The following is a 15,032-nucleotide window of genomic DNA, read 5'->3' on the forward strand; positions in this document are numbered from 1 at the left end:
GGGACTGGCGTAGCTTGGCCAAATTGTAAACCGTCGTCGGCCGGCTTAAATCGGTCAATACCCTGGTAAAGTAGAACTAAGTTGGGCGGAGAAACTTTGGTCGCCATAGAAACGCGTTATACTTAGAGACGAGTATTTTACGCGTCGAAATTCCCACGCCCGACTCGGTGCAATTTTATAAGGGTGTTAAGCGACTTTCGACTCCCTTATAAACGTATTAATGATCGAAAATATGCGGAAAAAGAGTGCTTAAATTAATTCTATGTTCTAAATGTATTAAATTAATTCAAATTTTTGAACGACGACGCCGTAGTATATGGTCAATCGGCGGTTCTCTACCTTTTTTGTCCATGTACCCCATTACTCCGTTAGTCGTTTCTCGAGTAGCCCTTATACTTTTGTAGGTAAATTTTATTACCGCGTTAAACGTATACAGCCTCGTAACCGAGCGCCATAAAAAAAACTCTCACTAACTAACTATAACTAAAAGTGGATTACTTATTTTACGTTTCCTAAAAAAATAAATAATAATAATTAAGGACAAAGAAAATTTGAATTATTCTACAATAATTTCTAACAATTTAATGGGATATTTGTGGCCATAAATCTTGGGTGATTTTTTCAAAATTTGGTTCTCTGCCGACTTTTTTAGTTTTTCTCACGAATACGTGGTTAAAATGGTAAAAGTTTTCTTCGGACCTTTTAAATCGCAGCTTTAGCCGCATGGGCGCGGATGTCGATGGCTATTTCGTTACTTGCAACGAAATCATCGATTTTACTGAAAATATATTTTTAGGTGGTGGCCAAGCTGGCGGTTGTACCGATATTTCGCGTAAACTAAAAGTACCGTCGATCCGCCGACATCTAAAATTAACGCGCGGTTAAATCGAAATTTTACTAGACTACGGGTTCACTGGGCACTAACGGCGCAAATCGAGCGGACCAACCAGTCGTTTGGACCGTTAAAAGGGATCTCGGTGTTCGTATCGGGATATTTTAAAGCGAGTTTTTGTCGTTTCTCGCGTTAATAATTTACGGCAAATTCGTTAACGCGCGCCGTTTTATAACGAAAGTTGGACGTACAGTACCTCTTCGATTTACGCTGGTACGCCTAGGGGTACGCGTTCCCCCGGTCGAGAACCACCGTGGCCAACCATCGACGTTTAATTAAATTATTAATACCATGGCCAAAAGTAAGTTTACCGTGGAATAAAACCCGGAGACGTCTAATTCGAGCAAGGCGCGCCACAGAAATTAAAGAAAAAGCCACGGAATCAATAGAAATATTAACGTCGAGTAACGCGGAGAATGTTTTCTACGAATTAACGTAAAGATTTAGACTTAAACGCGGACTTTTTGCCGCAACAGGTAGGGCGGTGATGTAAAATTTTAATCGTGGGATGGAAGTCGATAGAAGACCGGCTGGTGGTATACGGGAAAAGACGAGACTCGAAATTGACACGCCGGACGCCAAGGAGAAAGCGTTCGTTTCCATCGCCAATAATAATATGGAATTTAGGAGGTCGGAAACGAATATCGAGCGCAGTCGGAAACCGGTGGAGTATTTTATAAATGGCGCTCGGCATTATATTTTAACCTTAACAGTTGGAAAAGACGATTTCGTCGCATTCGATCCAAGTACCAATCCCAATACAAAGAAATTAAATACTTTAAAAATAAGTAATTTTTAAGGTTAACGAAAAATGTCCACAACCGTAAAGATAATATTTAATTACGGCGGAAACACCGAATAATTAATCGGTGGCCATGGTAAAAGAGTTATAACGCAGTTAAAGTCTTTAAAAATCCTTTTAATATACGTCGTATAATTTAAGGATTTACGACTCTATTTACATTTAAATAACCATTTATATAAATGAAAATTAGCAATCCATAACGTTTTTATCTAACAATTTGTTTCCGCGTTCGTCGACGCACCAGCAACTACCGACGGATCCCCAGCACTGAGTACGGCTGTACGTTCCGTCTTCCTCGCAGCGAGGTTTGTAATTTCCTATCAGATCTGGAAATAAACGTTATTTAGTTATAAGTAATTAAGGTTGGACGAGAAACGTAGAAAACTTTACTGACGACGACTGACGGCCAGATCGCGAGCTCTCAAGCATTCGCAATGTTTGATGACGGCGGACATCTCGACGATGGCGCTGCCGTCTTTTCTGACGCACTGGCAAAATTTATTGCCGGGAAAGCATTGTTTGGGCGCGTATTGGCCGTTTTCGTCGCATTCCGGCACGATTTTGACCAGGCTGTTCTCTTCTAAAGCCTTCTCTCTGGAAATCTGACAGGCCGCTGTAATATTGAAACCCAATTAAAGTCGGCTAAAACCATTGTACTTAAATAAATGCGGAAACCATCGACATACTTTTGTCGGATAAAACGCTGCCTAAAACAGCTGCCAAACACTAAAAATAGAAAACATTTTCCAGCAATTTTCGAAAATTAAAAATTATTTTTAATAATTGTTATTTAAATACGATAAACGATTAACTGACCAGGAAAGCCACCGAGGTCTTCATCCTAAAATTATATTTACGTATGTATAAAAAATGAAAGATAGAATCGTCTTTACTTCTACTGGATTATCGATGCGAGAAGAACGACGTACGTTCCTACGCGGTTTTATAGGAAAAATTTATCTGCTAGCACCGGTTTCGTTCTCGGACCGGCTTTTTTAATCTTAATCTTATCTTAACCCGCGTAAACCAAAACATCTGCCGCCTTACTTAATCGATCGAATCGCTTTCTTACTTACGAAAATGAAAATTATCGGCCAAGAAAATAAATAACGTCCAATTATTATTTTAATCACATGCGCGCCAATGTATTTATTTGTTATTAATACTCCGGGTTCGAATTCGAACGGGAATTTCATTCGATTCCTCTGTAATCCTAGCCCGCTCCGTCCTATTCCCATCTATTTATAAAGAGCGACATTGCGGACGTTAATATAGTCCATCGGCGTACGGTTCCCCTTCCGTTAACGGTATCCGGTATCGAATCCCGGTGGATAAAGGTGGAATCCGATATAATTAGGTCTATGGCTAATACGCGGAATTGAGACAAAAACCGGGTTCCGGGATAAAATTGACGTATTCTCGCGATTTTTTGTATTTACCATACGAAAAATTCGACTGGGGTATTTTACGTCCGTGCCGATCCGACTAAAATCCAAAAATATACGAATTACGCGTTACCAGTGGACGAACGGCATTTCGATCGTCGCGCGGATACGGAAAATAGTTAAGAAGGCGTTTACGAAAATCTACTTTCAAATAACGCGCGTAACAAATTTTAAATTATTATTATTTCTGTCCCGAAGGCGAAACGAACCAACGAATAAGAATAATAATCTAAATATATAAAATTACTTGTCCCGCCTCACTCACTGATCCATCATCGCCCGGAGCAAACCGCTGAACCTACAGGTGAAATTTGGTACGCAGTTAGGGTATGTGGTGAAAACGCGCACTAAGAAGGGATTTTTCGAAATTCCTACACGGGAGGGAGAGGGAGAGAATTTAGTCTTCATCGAGTACTTAGGTGTATTAAATTAATAACATTTCGGACATTGTTATAAATATTTTTATATTTTTTGATTTTTTAAATGTTAGAACTGTTTTAAATTCGAATTTGTTATCGCGTATCGGTTCGATTATAGAACGATTGTAAACGTTGCAGAAAATTGATCAAATTCAAAATAGTTGGTTCGATTCTCGGCAATTCGCATCATTCTCGGCGGTAGGTGTTATATAACAATTACTATGGTTGTTGAAATACCGAATATAAATGGGGTTTGCTTGCAAAAGCCGCTGGTAACAGCTAGTAAATAATATATCCGGGTTTTCGTCGCGGATTTTTTTTCTCTTCCTTAAATCTTTCCTCCCCTCGGAAGCTAAGACGACGTTTTTTGGCCGGCCGATTACGGATTCGGCCGGGTCCGGAATTTTCGAAGCGGTCGTTCGCCGTCCGGCCGCGCTCCGAGACGTATCCGGAACGAACCGCCCACCGAAAAACTTCCGGTATCCGGCCCGTACCGAATCCCATTCTTCTAGGAGTTTTTAAAAGTAAGCGGCGTTTAACGTACGGTCGAACTTATTCGTAATTCCAAAAAATATCGACGGGCGGAATTTCGGCGTTTCGGATTATTATAGAAAAATTTCGGATAACGGCTACTTTTACGCGGGGTGTGGGACGATATCGAGCGTTCCGCTTTACCGAGTATTAAACTCGGTAATCCGGAACGTTCGATAATCCGGCTTCTAAATTTAATTCTTAATAAAAAACATTGGTAGAAAATCCCGATTAGTCCGAAATTCTCCGAGTTTTACGTATTTCTGTACGTACTGCACGTCGAATGCCGCGTAACCGACGTAATTTAATAAGCCGCGTAGCGGCTTATTAAATAAAGTACGCGTAGCGGTAACTGAATACCGCTACGCGTACGGAAGGCTATTTTCGTTAATTAATAATAAAACAGTACAGTATAAATAAACGGCGCGTGTCGGCGAGCACCGGATGGGTTTTTTAAAATTGTTTTGAATTAATTAATTAAAGCGATAGCCTCGAGACCTACGAATTTCTCGATCCGCTACTCCAAACTTAAGCGCGCAAACCCCAACCCGGGCGTATTTTACGAAATAAAGAGAAAAAAAGGGGGGTTGGTTAAGGCCACGGCCGAAAAGCAAAGACGTATCCACCGGATTCTATCGTTCTCTAACGGCGCGGAGACACTCGGATCCCAACCAACGAGTTAAGGGTAAATCAATTTTATTATTACTAAAAAGAAAAACATCTCGAATGTAATTATTAAAACGCCACGTATCTTCGTTATTCAGATGTTTCCTTCCACGTCCTCGGCCTCTTTATTTATCTACGATAATATTTTATCGCTTTTACTAAACGAATATTATTATGAGAATTTTCTAAGTGGGCAAATATTCGAGTAAGAAATGGAAAGGACCGCGGATACCGTTATACATTTAAGTACGGGTGAACCCTCCCGTATCGCCAGGAGTAAAGAAAGGAAATAAATAAATGGTTAGAAAATCTAAGTTTCCGTCTTAGCGAAATACGTTAGACTCTGGCTAATCCGGATATCCCGGCCATCGAGTTACGAAGTCGGAGTAAATTCGAATTTCGTATATAGGCAATCCGTTCGTTTTGTAATAAAGCGCGTCTCTTTACGCTTCCCACGCAAACGACGTCGGCCGCCATATTTATTTTCCAGACACGTATACATTTTTCTCTTACGGGGCCCCGCCCGGCATTTTCTTTAGATTTTAGAATTGGCAATCGCCGTATAAAAAGCAATATATTTTTGTTTGTTCGTTTATTATATACACTCGCCCGACGGAAGAGAAAACCATCTCGTTTACGAATCTTTTCAAAACAGACATTTGTGTCGTTCGTGTAGGCCGCCATCCGGCCCCGACGCTCGGAGAATGCGAAAATATGTCGGTGGCGTACGTTACGAAACACAAAACGCGCGTTCCGTAATGAAGTAGGCCTAGCATTCGTTGGATACGATACGACGTACCCGAAGTTTTCCGAAACGCGCCGCGTGTTCGGACGACTTTTGCTTGGCGGATTAACGACTTTTCAAAAATTCTTCAAAATTAAATTCCGCTTCGATACGCACCTTTGTTTCGGAGCGCGGATAGGGTCACCAGCGCGAAAACGAATGCGATTCGACACCCCTTAACGTTTACTTGTAACGTAGTAACGTTTAATTTAAACTAAACATTCTAAAACAAAGAACGATATCTGGCAGAGGCGACGACGACGCGTTAAATTTCGCATTTATTTCGGACAATCGGACAATACGCGAAAACTTTCTACTCGACCCGATACAACCTTTACTTATTAACCGCCACGTGGGAAGGCACGGCCGCACCCATTATAATGTCTTTAAATTTCCCAACCTTTGTAAAGACTACGAGCCTAAACGTAAGTACCGTTTTACGCGTAAGAGATTTAAAATTGCCACGATATCGCTGGTAGTTATTGGAGAAAACTTGCGAAAACCGCCGTTAAAATTAACGACACTAAAAATTATTCCGGTTGGCGATAATTATCATTTTCCGAGTTTCTTCCACGTTCCGTACTGGGATGGGGGACCGACCCGTAGGTAGGCCCTCTTCTGGCAACGCATCGTCGACATTTATCGCCAAATTTTCCCGGTATCAAAATCTGGTTTATTCCCAATTGCCCGAGCCATTGGTCGGGAAGACCAACGACTTCTCCGCGGCTTGGGACAAATGGGAAAACGTCGGACATTTACTTACCTATTATAACGCGTAAGGAGATAGACGCGCCCGTCTATCTTTTTACGCGTAATAATAGGCGAGTAAAAAAAAATAAAGCTCTCCGACAGGTAAGCAGCGGAATAAAGGTTTTACAACGGAGGAGAAGTGGGTCTGTGACCGGCGCAATGGCGGTTGGCTAACCGGCGTTACATTAATACAGCTAAATTACAGCCACTCGTCCCTCCGCATTCTTACATTTGTTCTAAAACGTCCTTCGACTTAAGAAATAAACGTTGTAATTAAAAATGTCGATGGTCGTTTCCACCTTTTTAATTCAGTTACCCGATTTGAGCCCGGATATCTGTCGTTGTAAATCGAATTTTAAAATTCGGCCTCGGTCACAACTCGTATCGATTTTGACATTTTCTTCAAATCGGTCGAATCGACACTTGGCAAAACCAAAAAACTGGCCGTGTTGGCTCGACGGGCTTGGATAAACCGCCCAACTTTATAAGCTAAATGACAGAAATTAGTTTCATTTTACCAGCCCTCTGTGTAACTAGTGTAAACGCAGCTTTTATTGGTCCTTATCCCAAACCGGTCTGGCAATAGAAATGACACGCTTAAACGTTATTTACAACCTACGAGTCTCTATTGTTCGACTTTATTTTAAGTGTTGTACAATTATAAAAATAACTTTACAAATAATTTGAAAAATGCATTTTTCGTACATTCCGTCAATTATAAGATAGTCGATATTTTAACTGCGGTTTTCGTTATAAATTTGTTAAGCAACTTGTGTTCGGAATACAAATAATAGCTATTCTTGGCATTCGATTTTATTTCTCGTCTCTTTCGTAAGTTTGTTGCCGTCTTTATCCACGCACCAACAAGCTCCCGTGCTGGCCCAACATTGCATTCGTTCGTACGTTCCGTCGACTCTGCACTGAGGGACGTAAGAACCCACTAAATCTATAAAGAAATATAGAAAATCTTCGGCACTCTTTCTAAGTATATACTATTTTAAAACCGATGCAATTCTTACTGTCTTTTTCGGCGGAAACTTTATCTCTAACGCATTGGCAAGCTTTGATTTTTCTGGACGGTGAAGTCAGGGGATGACCCTTCTTGTCCCAACACTGACAAAAACTATGATCCTTGTGACATTGAAGTCCTTGGTAATCGCCATTTTCGTCACATTCCGGGATGACTAATCCTATAGCTTGGTGATCCAGTTCTCTCTTTCGGTGTTTTTCGCATTCGGTTTCGGCTTGAAATTGCGGACGAGTATGGATACGTAATTTTTAGATATTTATATCTAAATAGCGGCAAAATTTAAAATTAAATACCTTTTACGTGAGTAAGAAACGCTGCAATCTGTTAAAGAAGCGAGAGGTGGTGAAAATTTTATATAATATTTTTTAAAATATTGATAATTTCAATAATTTCTTACGCCGAGGAGAATAATCGTCGACTTCATTCTCAAAATCTAACTGTAAAAGTACGTGGAAAACGAAAATTATTTCGTTTGTAGCTTTTAATATTGTAAAAGTTAAATGTAACTTACGGGTTGCGGACGATATATAATTTGGTCCAGGGTGCCGCCGTCTTCTTATATTTTCGCATCTCCCACACAAATGCAATTTTTCACATCACTATTTTATCTTTCGATTAAAATGAATGATATTTTATTCGTTAATCTGCGTTACGCGATAATTTCCGGGTCTGACGGTCGAACTCGGGTGAAAAATGTATTATTCGTGACGACACTATTTATTATTTCGTCGTTAATCGTATTAACGCTCATTTTTACGGCACCGTTAACTATCATTTTAGTGTCATTATTTAAGTAATAATTATTAGGCCAATCCGGTGCGGATTAACTAGGAAATTTTCGCCAGTGGGATATATCTCAATATAGGCCTATCCGCGGATTCCAGTTCCCTCCCTCGTCATCCGACTGCTCTTTTATTGTCGGCCGTGTCAAATCCGTAACAGACTGGCGGAAAACATACGCTTTTAGCGTTTTCGGTCGGGTTTAAAGATAGGACCGCGATTATTCGATGGTCACGTGCATAAAACGGACGGCGACGGCCACGTAGGATTAACAATTAGAATACAAAAGAATTGTTTAGATATAATTTATATTTTGCTGCTTTTTATATCTAGCGAATTTATTCGTACGTAAGAACGGCAATTTTCTCGTCATTTATTTTTCAGCTAATACAGTAAGAAGACAAATGTATATTATTGTAGTTCGGCTCGGTCGAGTCTGGGCTAATCGGGCTTCTACGCTGTATAATCGTAGCATTTTATATTATTCTTAACTGTTAATTAAATTATTTTCGAGTGTTCTTATTGCCTGTTACGAATTTGTTATTTTAATTTTTAAATTGGGCATTCGGTTTTTATTCTAATCGTTATATCGTGACGATGTCTGCGCCAACAGCCGAAAACATCGGAAAAAATAAAAAATCTTCTGATAAATGCTTATTATTTTCCAGGCTGTTATATATAACAGAAGAAAAGTATGGCCATCGGTCAAAAAGTTACCCCTTACCCCCGGGATCTTTACATTTTTGGACTCGGGACACTCGGAAACGTCGAGAAATGCGATTCGGGTATTCGGGTATTTTTTCCTGTATGCGTGAATGACAATTACAGCAGCATTAAAATTATTCGGTGCAAAAATGGCACAATTAGTTGGGAAGGAGCTGGCGTATTGTGGGCCTAGAGGCGCTATATTTTTAAATGCTCCACCGGATAACTAAACTACACTAAAAATTCTTGGTTTTCTTCCAGGAGTCGAGGAGTAGACTAATGCGTTCAGCAGTCTGACTGCGCTACTACGCGTGTCCCGATTTATCGGAATTTTGACCAATCCCTTTAACCACACGCTAATAAATATTTACGTACTTTCGGTGTTTTTCCGTTGTTGATTAAGTCAGCGTATCGATACGAAGGATCCGAGTCTTAGCGTTTCGCCACTGTAAGATTCGGATAATATCCGGTTCTTACAAGAATGACTCGACGAAAGAGAGGGACGATACAATTCGTCGATCAGTCCGGTCGAATCCACCGCGGGCATTTAAAAAAGAACGTCTTAGTGTCCACAAGATTGAGAAAGTTAAGAAAAAAATCTATTTTTATCCGAACAGGTTTCCGTTTAAAAACTTCTGTTGTCCAAGAGCGTGGACGAAGAAGAACCGGAACAAGAATTGTTAAACTATTTTATTATATTATTGTGAAATAAATTTAAATACAATAAGTATTTAAATTTATTTGACATATGTGAAATGAGAATTGCTCCTTCGCAAAAATCGGCACACCGGTATAATAGTCCCATTAATACGATAAGTCCTTAGTTGACAATAATATAATGCATACAAACGGAGGGAAATCCAAGCCACACCACCGTCCGCCGCGAATGCGCGTCAGCTCTTCGTAAATAAGTCACGTCCCATTACAGCCCAATAACATCGACGAGAATTTCAAACCAATCGGAAACGTTAATTTACCTATGGTTCCAAAATGGCCGCGCGGTCCAGACGGATTCCTCCCGGAGGGGAGCCGCCGAGTTATCGATTCGCGGTAGTTCTCGAAGAAAATAAATAAAAAAAAGGAAACGTCTACTAAAAATGTAGCTAATCTAACGGAAACGAAACGAACCATAGGTAACATTAAGGTAGGATAAAAATAAAGAAAAGGGAAAGTAACAACTTTAAAAGACGGTTATACCAACGTATCTGCATAAATAGGCAATCCAATAAAATCGACAACAACCCGGGCTCTTAGTTTCGAGTTCTAGAACTGACGTCGTCGGTAGTCTCGAGTCAGACCCTGGAAAGGACACTCGGTTACCTATACCGTTAAGCGCCGTGGGATTATTTACAACGTTACTATAACCATTCGATGGTAAACGGGCGGCCGACTTACCAAATCGATTAACTCCGCAAAATAAAAATTGATAATATAAATTATTTTGTTAAATTCCCTTTCAACTTTAAATAAACATTGCAGGATGTATATAACCATATATAAAATTTGAAAATAACCACGATTATATTAAGGATTTACAAAAGGAGTTTGTCGATTTGGCCCGCCAACGGCTCAATTATTACAAATCGCTTTTAGACCCCGGTTTAATTAAACGAATTAAATATCTTCCGAAACCGCGTTGTCTTAATTTCTTCGATTCGCTAACACCAGATGCGAACGACTAAATAAAGACGCAATCCCGCCGAGTGTCGAAATAGAAACGCATCTACTAACGCGGGATAGATAATAAGGACTGGCGGCACCAGCGATAATAAGCGCCAACGCTCGAGTATCGACGTAGTACATTTAGTAAGACAAGGTTAACGCTCGATTAGACGAGTAATTAACGCCAAATAACCAAAATGCATTTCGGATTGCGCTGATCGATATGGACATGAAAAGGTTATAATACTTAAAATTGTACGAGACTCGGTACGGGTAACATCCGGTGACTAACTTAGTTTGCGCGTTATAGCGATATAGGAGGCGGGAACCACCGACGACGGTGGAAAATTTGACAACCAATTTACCGGAAAAAACATTTCGATACGTGCAAAGAATTAGTTCAAAATTAAATGCGTGTGTCGGGGAATGAAAAAAAAAGTGAGTATTTTAATTTAATCCTTTCTTCAGTTTTCTTCCTTCACCTATATCTTAAATTGTTCGACCAACTTAACACCTCCGATTAATTAATAATCTTAATATAATGGCTACGCTCTTAATAATCTATATTAATAATAATATAAATGATATCGTATAACCGCCTTTGGGCTGTTTCCAACGCTTCGATGGCGCTGGGAATAGCCTATCGCTTTCGCGTATCCATCCCGCACGCTCCACTCAAAGCGCGCGAGTCTACCGATTTGACGTCGGAGCGAGAGACGGTAGCGCGTGAGATCGACGCGTTGGGAGTGGTATAACGCGAAAAAACTCGAGACGAGAAATCCACCCATGGCGGAACACTACGCTATAATCGACGACGGTAGTAAGAGGCCATGCGAAAAAATAAATGTAATTGGCGCGTTGTAATGAACGACGACGGATGCGTAAGTTAAATTTATTTTAACGACAATTTTAAATAAGTTTTAACTTTTTAATACACAATAATTGTCATTCTTCCGAATGTGATTTGTGCATATTTTCGTGTAACGAGCTACGAGAAAACTAAGTTGAATACGTTATTGTCGGGATTTAAAGTATCGTAATTTTTTAAAAATATTATACGATTGTGGTAAGCCGGCCGAAGAGGGACCGAGTGGTCCGAAACACAAATATCGCGTGTACCGGAAAAACAACGGGTGAAAAATAAAAATTTACTTTGTCTCAATAAGAATTGCTCCTTTGCAAAAATCGGCACACCGGTATAATAGTCCCATTAATACGATAAGTCCTTAGTTGACAATAATATAATGCATACAAACGGAGGGAAATCCAAGCCACACCACCGTCCGCCGCGAATGCGCGTCAGCTCTTCGTAAATAAGTCACGTCCACAGCCCCNTCGCGTGTACCGGAAAAACAACGGGTGAAAAATAAAAATTTACTTTGTCTCAATAAGAATTGCTCCTTTGCAAAAATCGGCACACCGGTATAATAGTCCTTTTAATACGGTAAGTCCTTAGTCGACGTATTATACTATTTTATTATACCGTGTTTCCCCGAAAATAAGACAGCGTCTTATATTAATTTTTGCTCCGAAAAGTGCGCTAGGTCTTATTTTTCCACCAAGAAGAATTCGCATTTATTATCGAACAAAAACATTCACGAGTCGAACTTAGACGAGAGTGACGTATATCCCAAAATACTAATCGCTTGACCATAGTTAATCTTTGCGGGTGAAGACCGGCTAGACGAGTTAGAAGATAACAGAAAAAAGAAAAACTACTTCTTGTTATCCCGACTACTTTCCACGACAACTTTATAGATGTTGAAGATCAGCTTCCAGCAACAAATGTACAATTTTTAACGTTACTTTTATTAAAACGACTTGTAAGATAATGATTTCATTCGTTCATCGATTTTAAATTCCTTTACTTGAAAATTAAAAGCTCTACCGCTCTGGTGTCGAACTTCCCATTCTCTCAGTTTCATATGGAGAATTTTAGCTCTATTTAGGCTCTTTCTCCGAATGACGTTATTGATCGCTACGCCACCGACGAGCCAGCCGTATCCGAACAGCCTAAACGCGTGCGGGGAAAGAATGCCTTCCCGGAGGACTTTTATGGGGAAGTGCCCTCCTATATAGTCGTTATTGGCCAGGAGAAAACCCGGAAAACTCCGAGCATCCAGCTTGTCCGATCGCGGCGCCAACCCGGTGTTCGGAGTACAAAGACCGCTCGGCCCCTTCCCATTCGCGCTTCAATTTAACCTTTTTATAGCGTCGACATCGGGCTCGATGACCAATTAGCGCTTACCGAACCGTAGCACTATGCAAATGCCACGCGGCGTGATTCCCGGCCGACCAATTAGCCGTCACCAGCCGTAACGTTACGCAAATCTGTGATTCCCGAGCCATAGTCTTACGCAAATCGTGCCGCGTGGCGTGATTAGACGTCTGCTGTAATTTCAAAAAGCCAGCGGCCACTTTCGACCGACCGTCCATGACAGTTTCGAGTAAAAAAACTTTGCTAGGTCTTACTTTGGGGGAAACGCGGTATTACTAGCGGACGAGCCCGGCGTTGCTCGGGCAAAAAGTAACCATAGCGAAGATTAAGATTATTCCATTATAGTCCGTCTTACCCGTTTTCACCGGGTGCGAGAATTAGGTTGGCCCTCTTCCCACAATAATTAGACAATTGTTAGATGGGTCTAAAAATAAGTTCGATTTCCGGCAAAAACACAAAAGCCGCATCTAAAACAGTAGGGTAGAATCCGAGTTCTTCGGAATAATCCTTAACCTTCTCCTTCTCCTCCACGGGGGAATTTCCAAAAATCCCATCTTAGTTTACATTCTGGCCACGTACCCTAACTGCGTACCAAATTTCGACTTTCGACTCCTAACCGTTTGGGCTGTGCGCTTATTATTATCGACCCGTCTGGCTTATATCGAATATTATAAAATTAAGGACATAAAGGCGATCGAATTAATAGAAATTGTTAAACATTGACGAAAATCACGCGATATACGTAACCAAACGCGTCGAAAATAAAGAGAAAAAAGCACCGAAAACATTTGTTCGAATTTTGTCAAATTTAGCGTTCGAACTCTTAAGTGTTCGAAGTACGAGTTACCACTGTATTTAAATAAAATCGAGATTAGAGAGGAGATGAAATAAGTGTATGTAGGATACGTTTTTGCTACGAAATTGCGTGGTAACGTAATTCTTCTCGCATTTGTAACATAATCATATTAATAAACAAGTAAAACTATAGAAAACCTCGTTGTTAAATTTTTATACACGTACGATATAAAAAATTGAATTATAAAATTTAACAATCTATATCTACACCTATCTACCAATAATTACACCGCGGGTTGGGATAATAAGCGCACTCTTCTTCACAATCGGATGTATAATTTCCCGTTACGTCTATAAATAAATGTTATTTATTTTAACAATAATTAAACGTAATTACTTTTATAGGATAAATTAGCCTCAAAACGGTAAAACATTAGAATTTTAAAAGAATTTTAGCGTACGCGCGATTCCTTCGAATCGGCAATCTCGTATTTATATTTAATTGCTAAAGGCGCAATTTATGTATATGTTACCGCTAAAGCTCGGAAACTCGTTAATCCGCGCATTAACTAGGGTGATCCGTTAAAGTTGCTAAAATTGTTCTATTTCTCAAATTACCTAGGTAATCCGCAAATTACCTACTAGGCACTCGGTAAAGTGAAAATAACATCTTTGCCCAAACAACAGCGACGTTTCTGTGCGCTTAAATTAACATAATGTTCTTTATTTAATTTTCGATATCTAAAGAATCGAGTTAATACAATCAAACAATCGACAAATTAGTCGATAGAATCAATCATCGACCAATTAAAAAACATACAAAAAATCAAACGATTTAAAATATTAATACAATTAGGGAAATTATTATACATTTCGGCACTTTGAGTATCTATCTGAACTGAGGGACCGAGACGACTTCGACCATACCCTACTTTTGGACCGGAGACGAAAAATAATAAAGTTATCATACTTTTTCTGGCGATGGCGTGATGTAATTGTGCGGTTAACGTTACCTACTGTCAGTAAAATGGCGGCTGGTCTCCGATTCCAGCAAAGAGAAGAAAGGAAACAGTGGGGACGCACGTTCTGTCTTAACCTAACCTATTTTCATAAATTACCATAATTATTACCAACCAAATTATTAGAATATGTTAGGTTAGGTTTGAACGCGCGTCTCCACTGTTTCCTTTCTTCTCTTTGCTGGAATCGGAGACCAGCCGCCATTTTACCCACCATAGGTAACATTATCCAATTGCGCAGTCTAAAGATTGGTGACGCTTTGAATTTCGTAGCAATTGGTTTCTGCCACAAGCGCGCCTATTTGTGGTACATTTATTTGTGGCAAAGAGCTTGTTTTCACTTTACCGAGTGCCTAGTAGGTAATGCGCGGATTACCTAGGTAATTTGAGAAATGGAACAATTTTTACAACTTTAACGGATCACGCTAGTTAATCCGCAGATGAACGAGTTTCCAGCTTTAGCGGTAACATATATAAACTGATATAAATCGGTTTTAAATCATATTTTATACTTTTTTCGTAATATTAATC

The 15,032-nt window shown here is 39.9% G+C and overlaps 2 protein-coding genes across 2 annotated transcripts; both read right to left on the reverse strand.

Moving 5' to 3' along the window:
* Positions 1 to 1,790: 1,790 nt before the first annotated feature.
* LOC111614575 (U24-ctenitoxin-Pn1a-like) lies at positions 1,791 to 2,657 on the reverse strand. The gene is made up of 4 exons (XM_023355946.1): positions 2,514 to 2,657; positions 2,384 to 2,423; positions 2,092 to 2,310; positions 1,791 to 2,023 (listed from the first exon to the last, which is right to left on the reverse strand). The coding sequence occupies exons 1-4, from the start codon at positions 2,535 to 2,537 to the stop codon at positions 1,884 to 1,886; spliced, it is 423 nt and encodes a 140-aa protein (XP_023211714.1). The 5' UTR covers positions 2,538 to 2,657; the 3' UTR covers positions 1,791 to 1,883.
* A 4,152-nt stretch (positions 2,658 to 6,809) lies between these two features.
* On the reverse strand, positions 6,810 to 7,905 carry LOC111614574 (U24-ctenitoxin-Pn1a-like). Its single transcript, XM_023355945.1, has 5 exons — positions 7,834 to 7,905; positions 7,720 to 7,759; positions 7,616 to 7,643; positions 7,312 to 7,536; positions 6,810 to 7,238 (listed from the first exon to the last, which is right to left on the reverse strand). Exons 2-5 carry the CDS (start codon positions 7,744 to 7,746, stop codon positions 7,087 to 7,089), a joined length of 432 nt encoding a protein of 143 aa, XP_023211713.1. The 5' UTR covers positions 7,747 to 7,759; positions 7,834 to 7,905; the 3' UTR covers positions 6,810 to 7,086.
* Between the last annotated feature and the right edge of the window lie 7,127 nt (positions 7,906 to 15,032).

Source organism: Centruroides sculpturatus, unplaced genomic scaffold, assembly GCF_000671375.1.
Source record: "Centruroides sculpturatus isolate CEXI.00-Female unplaced genomic scaffold, Cexi_2.0 scaffold2243, whole genome shotgun sequence".
In the NCBI taxonomy this organism is placed as follows: domain Eukaryota; kingdom Metazoa; phylum Arthropoda; class Arachnida; order Scorpiones; family Buthidae; genus Centruroides; species Centruroides sculpturatus.

Bases quoted from the DNA above. Each gene is read 5' to 3' on its own strand.
- LOC111614575 (XM_023355946.1), bottom strand. From the start codon at position 2,537: ATGAAGACCTCGGTGGCTTTCCTG. The intron at 2,424-2,513 runs GTCAGTTAATCG...TTCTATTTTTAG, and splicing joins AGACCTCGGTGGCTTTCCTG to TGTTTGGCAGCTGTTTTAGG. The intron at 2,024-2,091 runs GTCAGTAAAGTT...GTTTATTTCCAG, and splicing joins CGATCTGGCCGTCAGTCGTC to ATCTGATAGGAAATTACAAA.
- LOC111614574 (XM_023355945.1), bottom strand. From the start codon at position 7,746: ATGAAGTCGACGATTATTCTCCTCGGC. The intron at 7,644-7,719 runs GTAAGAAATTAT...CTTCTTTAACAG, and splicing joins CGACGATTATTCTCCTCGGC to ATTGCAGCGTTTCTTACTCA. The intron at 7,239-7,311 runs GTAAGAATTGCA...ATTTCTTTATAG, and splicing joins AGTTTCCGCCGAAAAAGACA to ATTTAGTGGGTTCTTACGTC.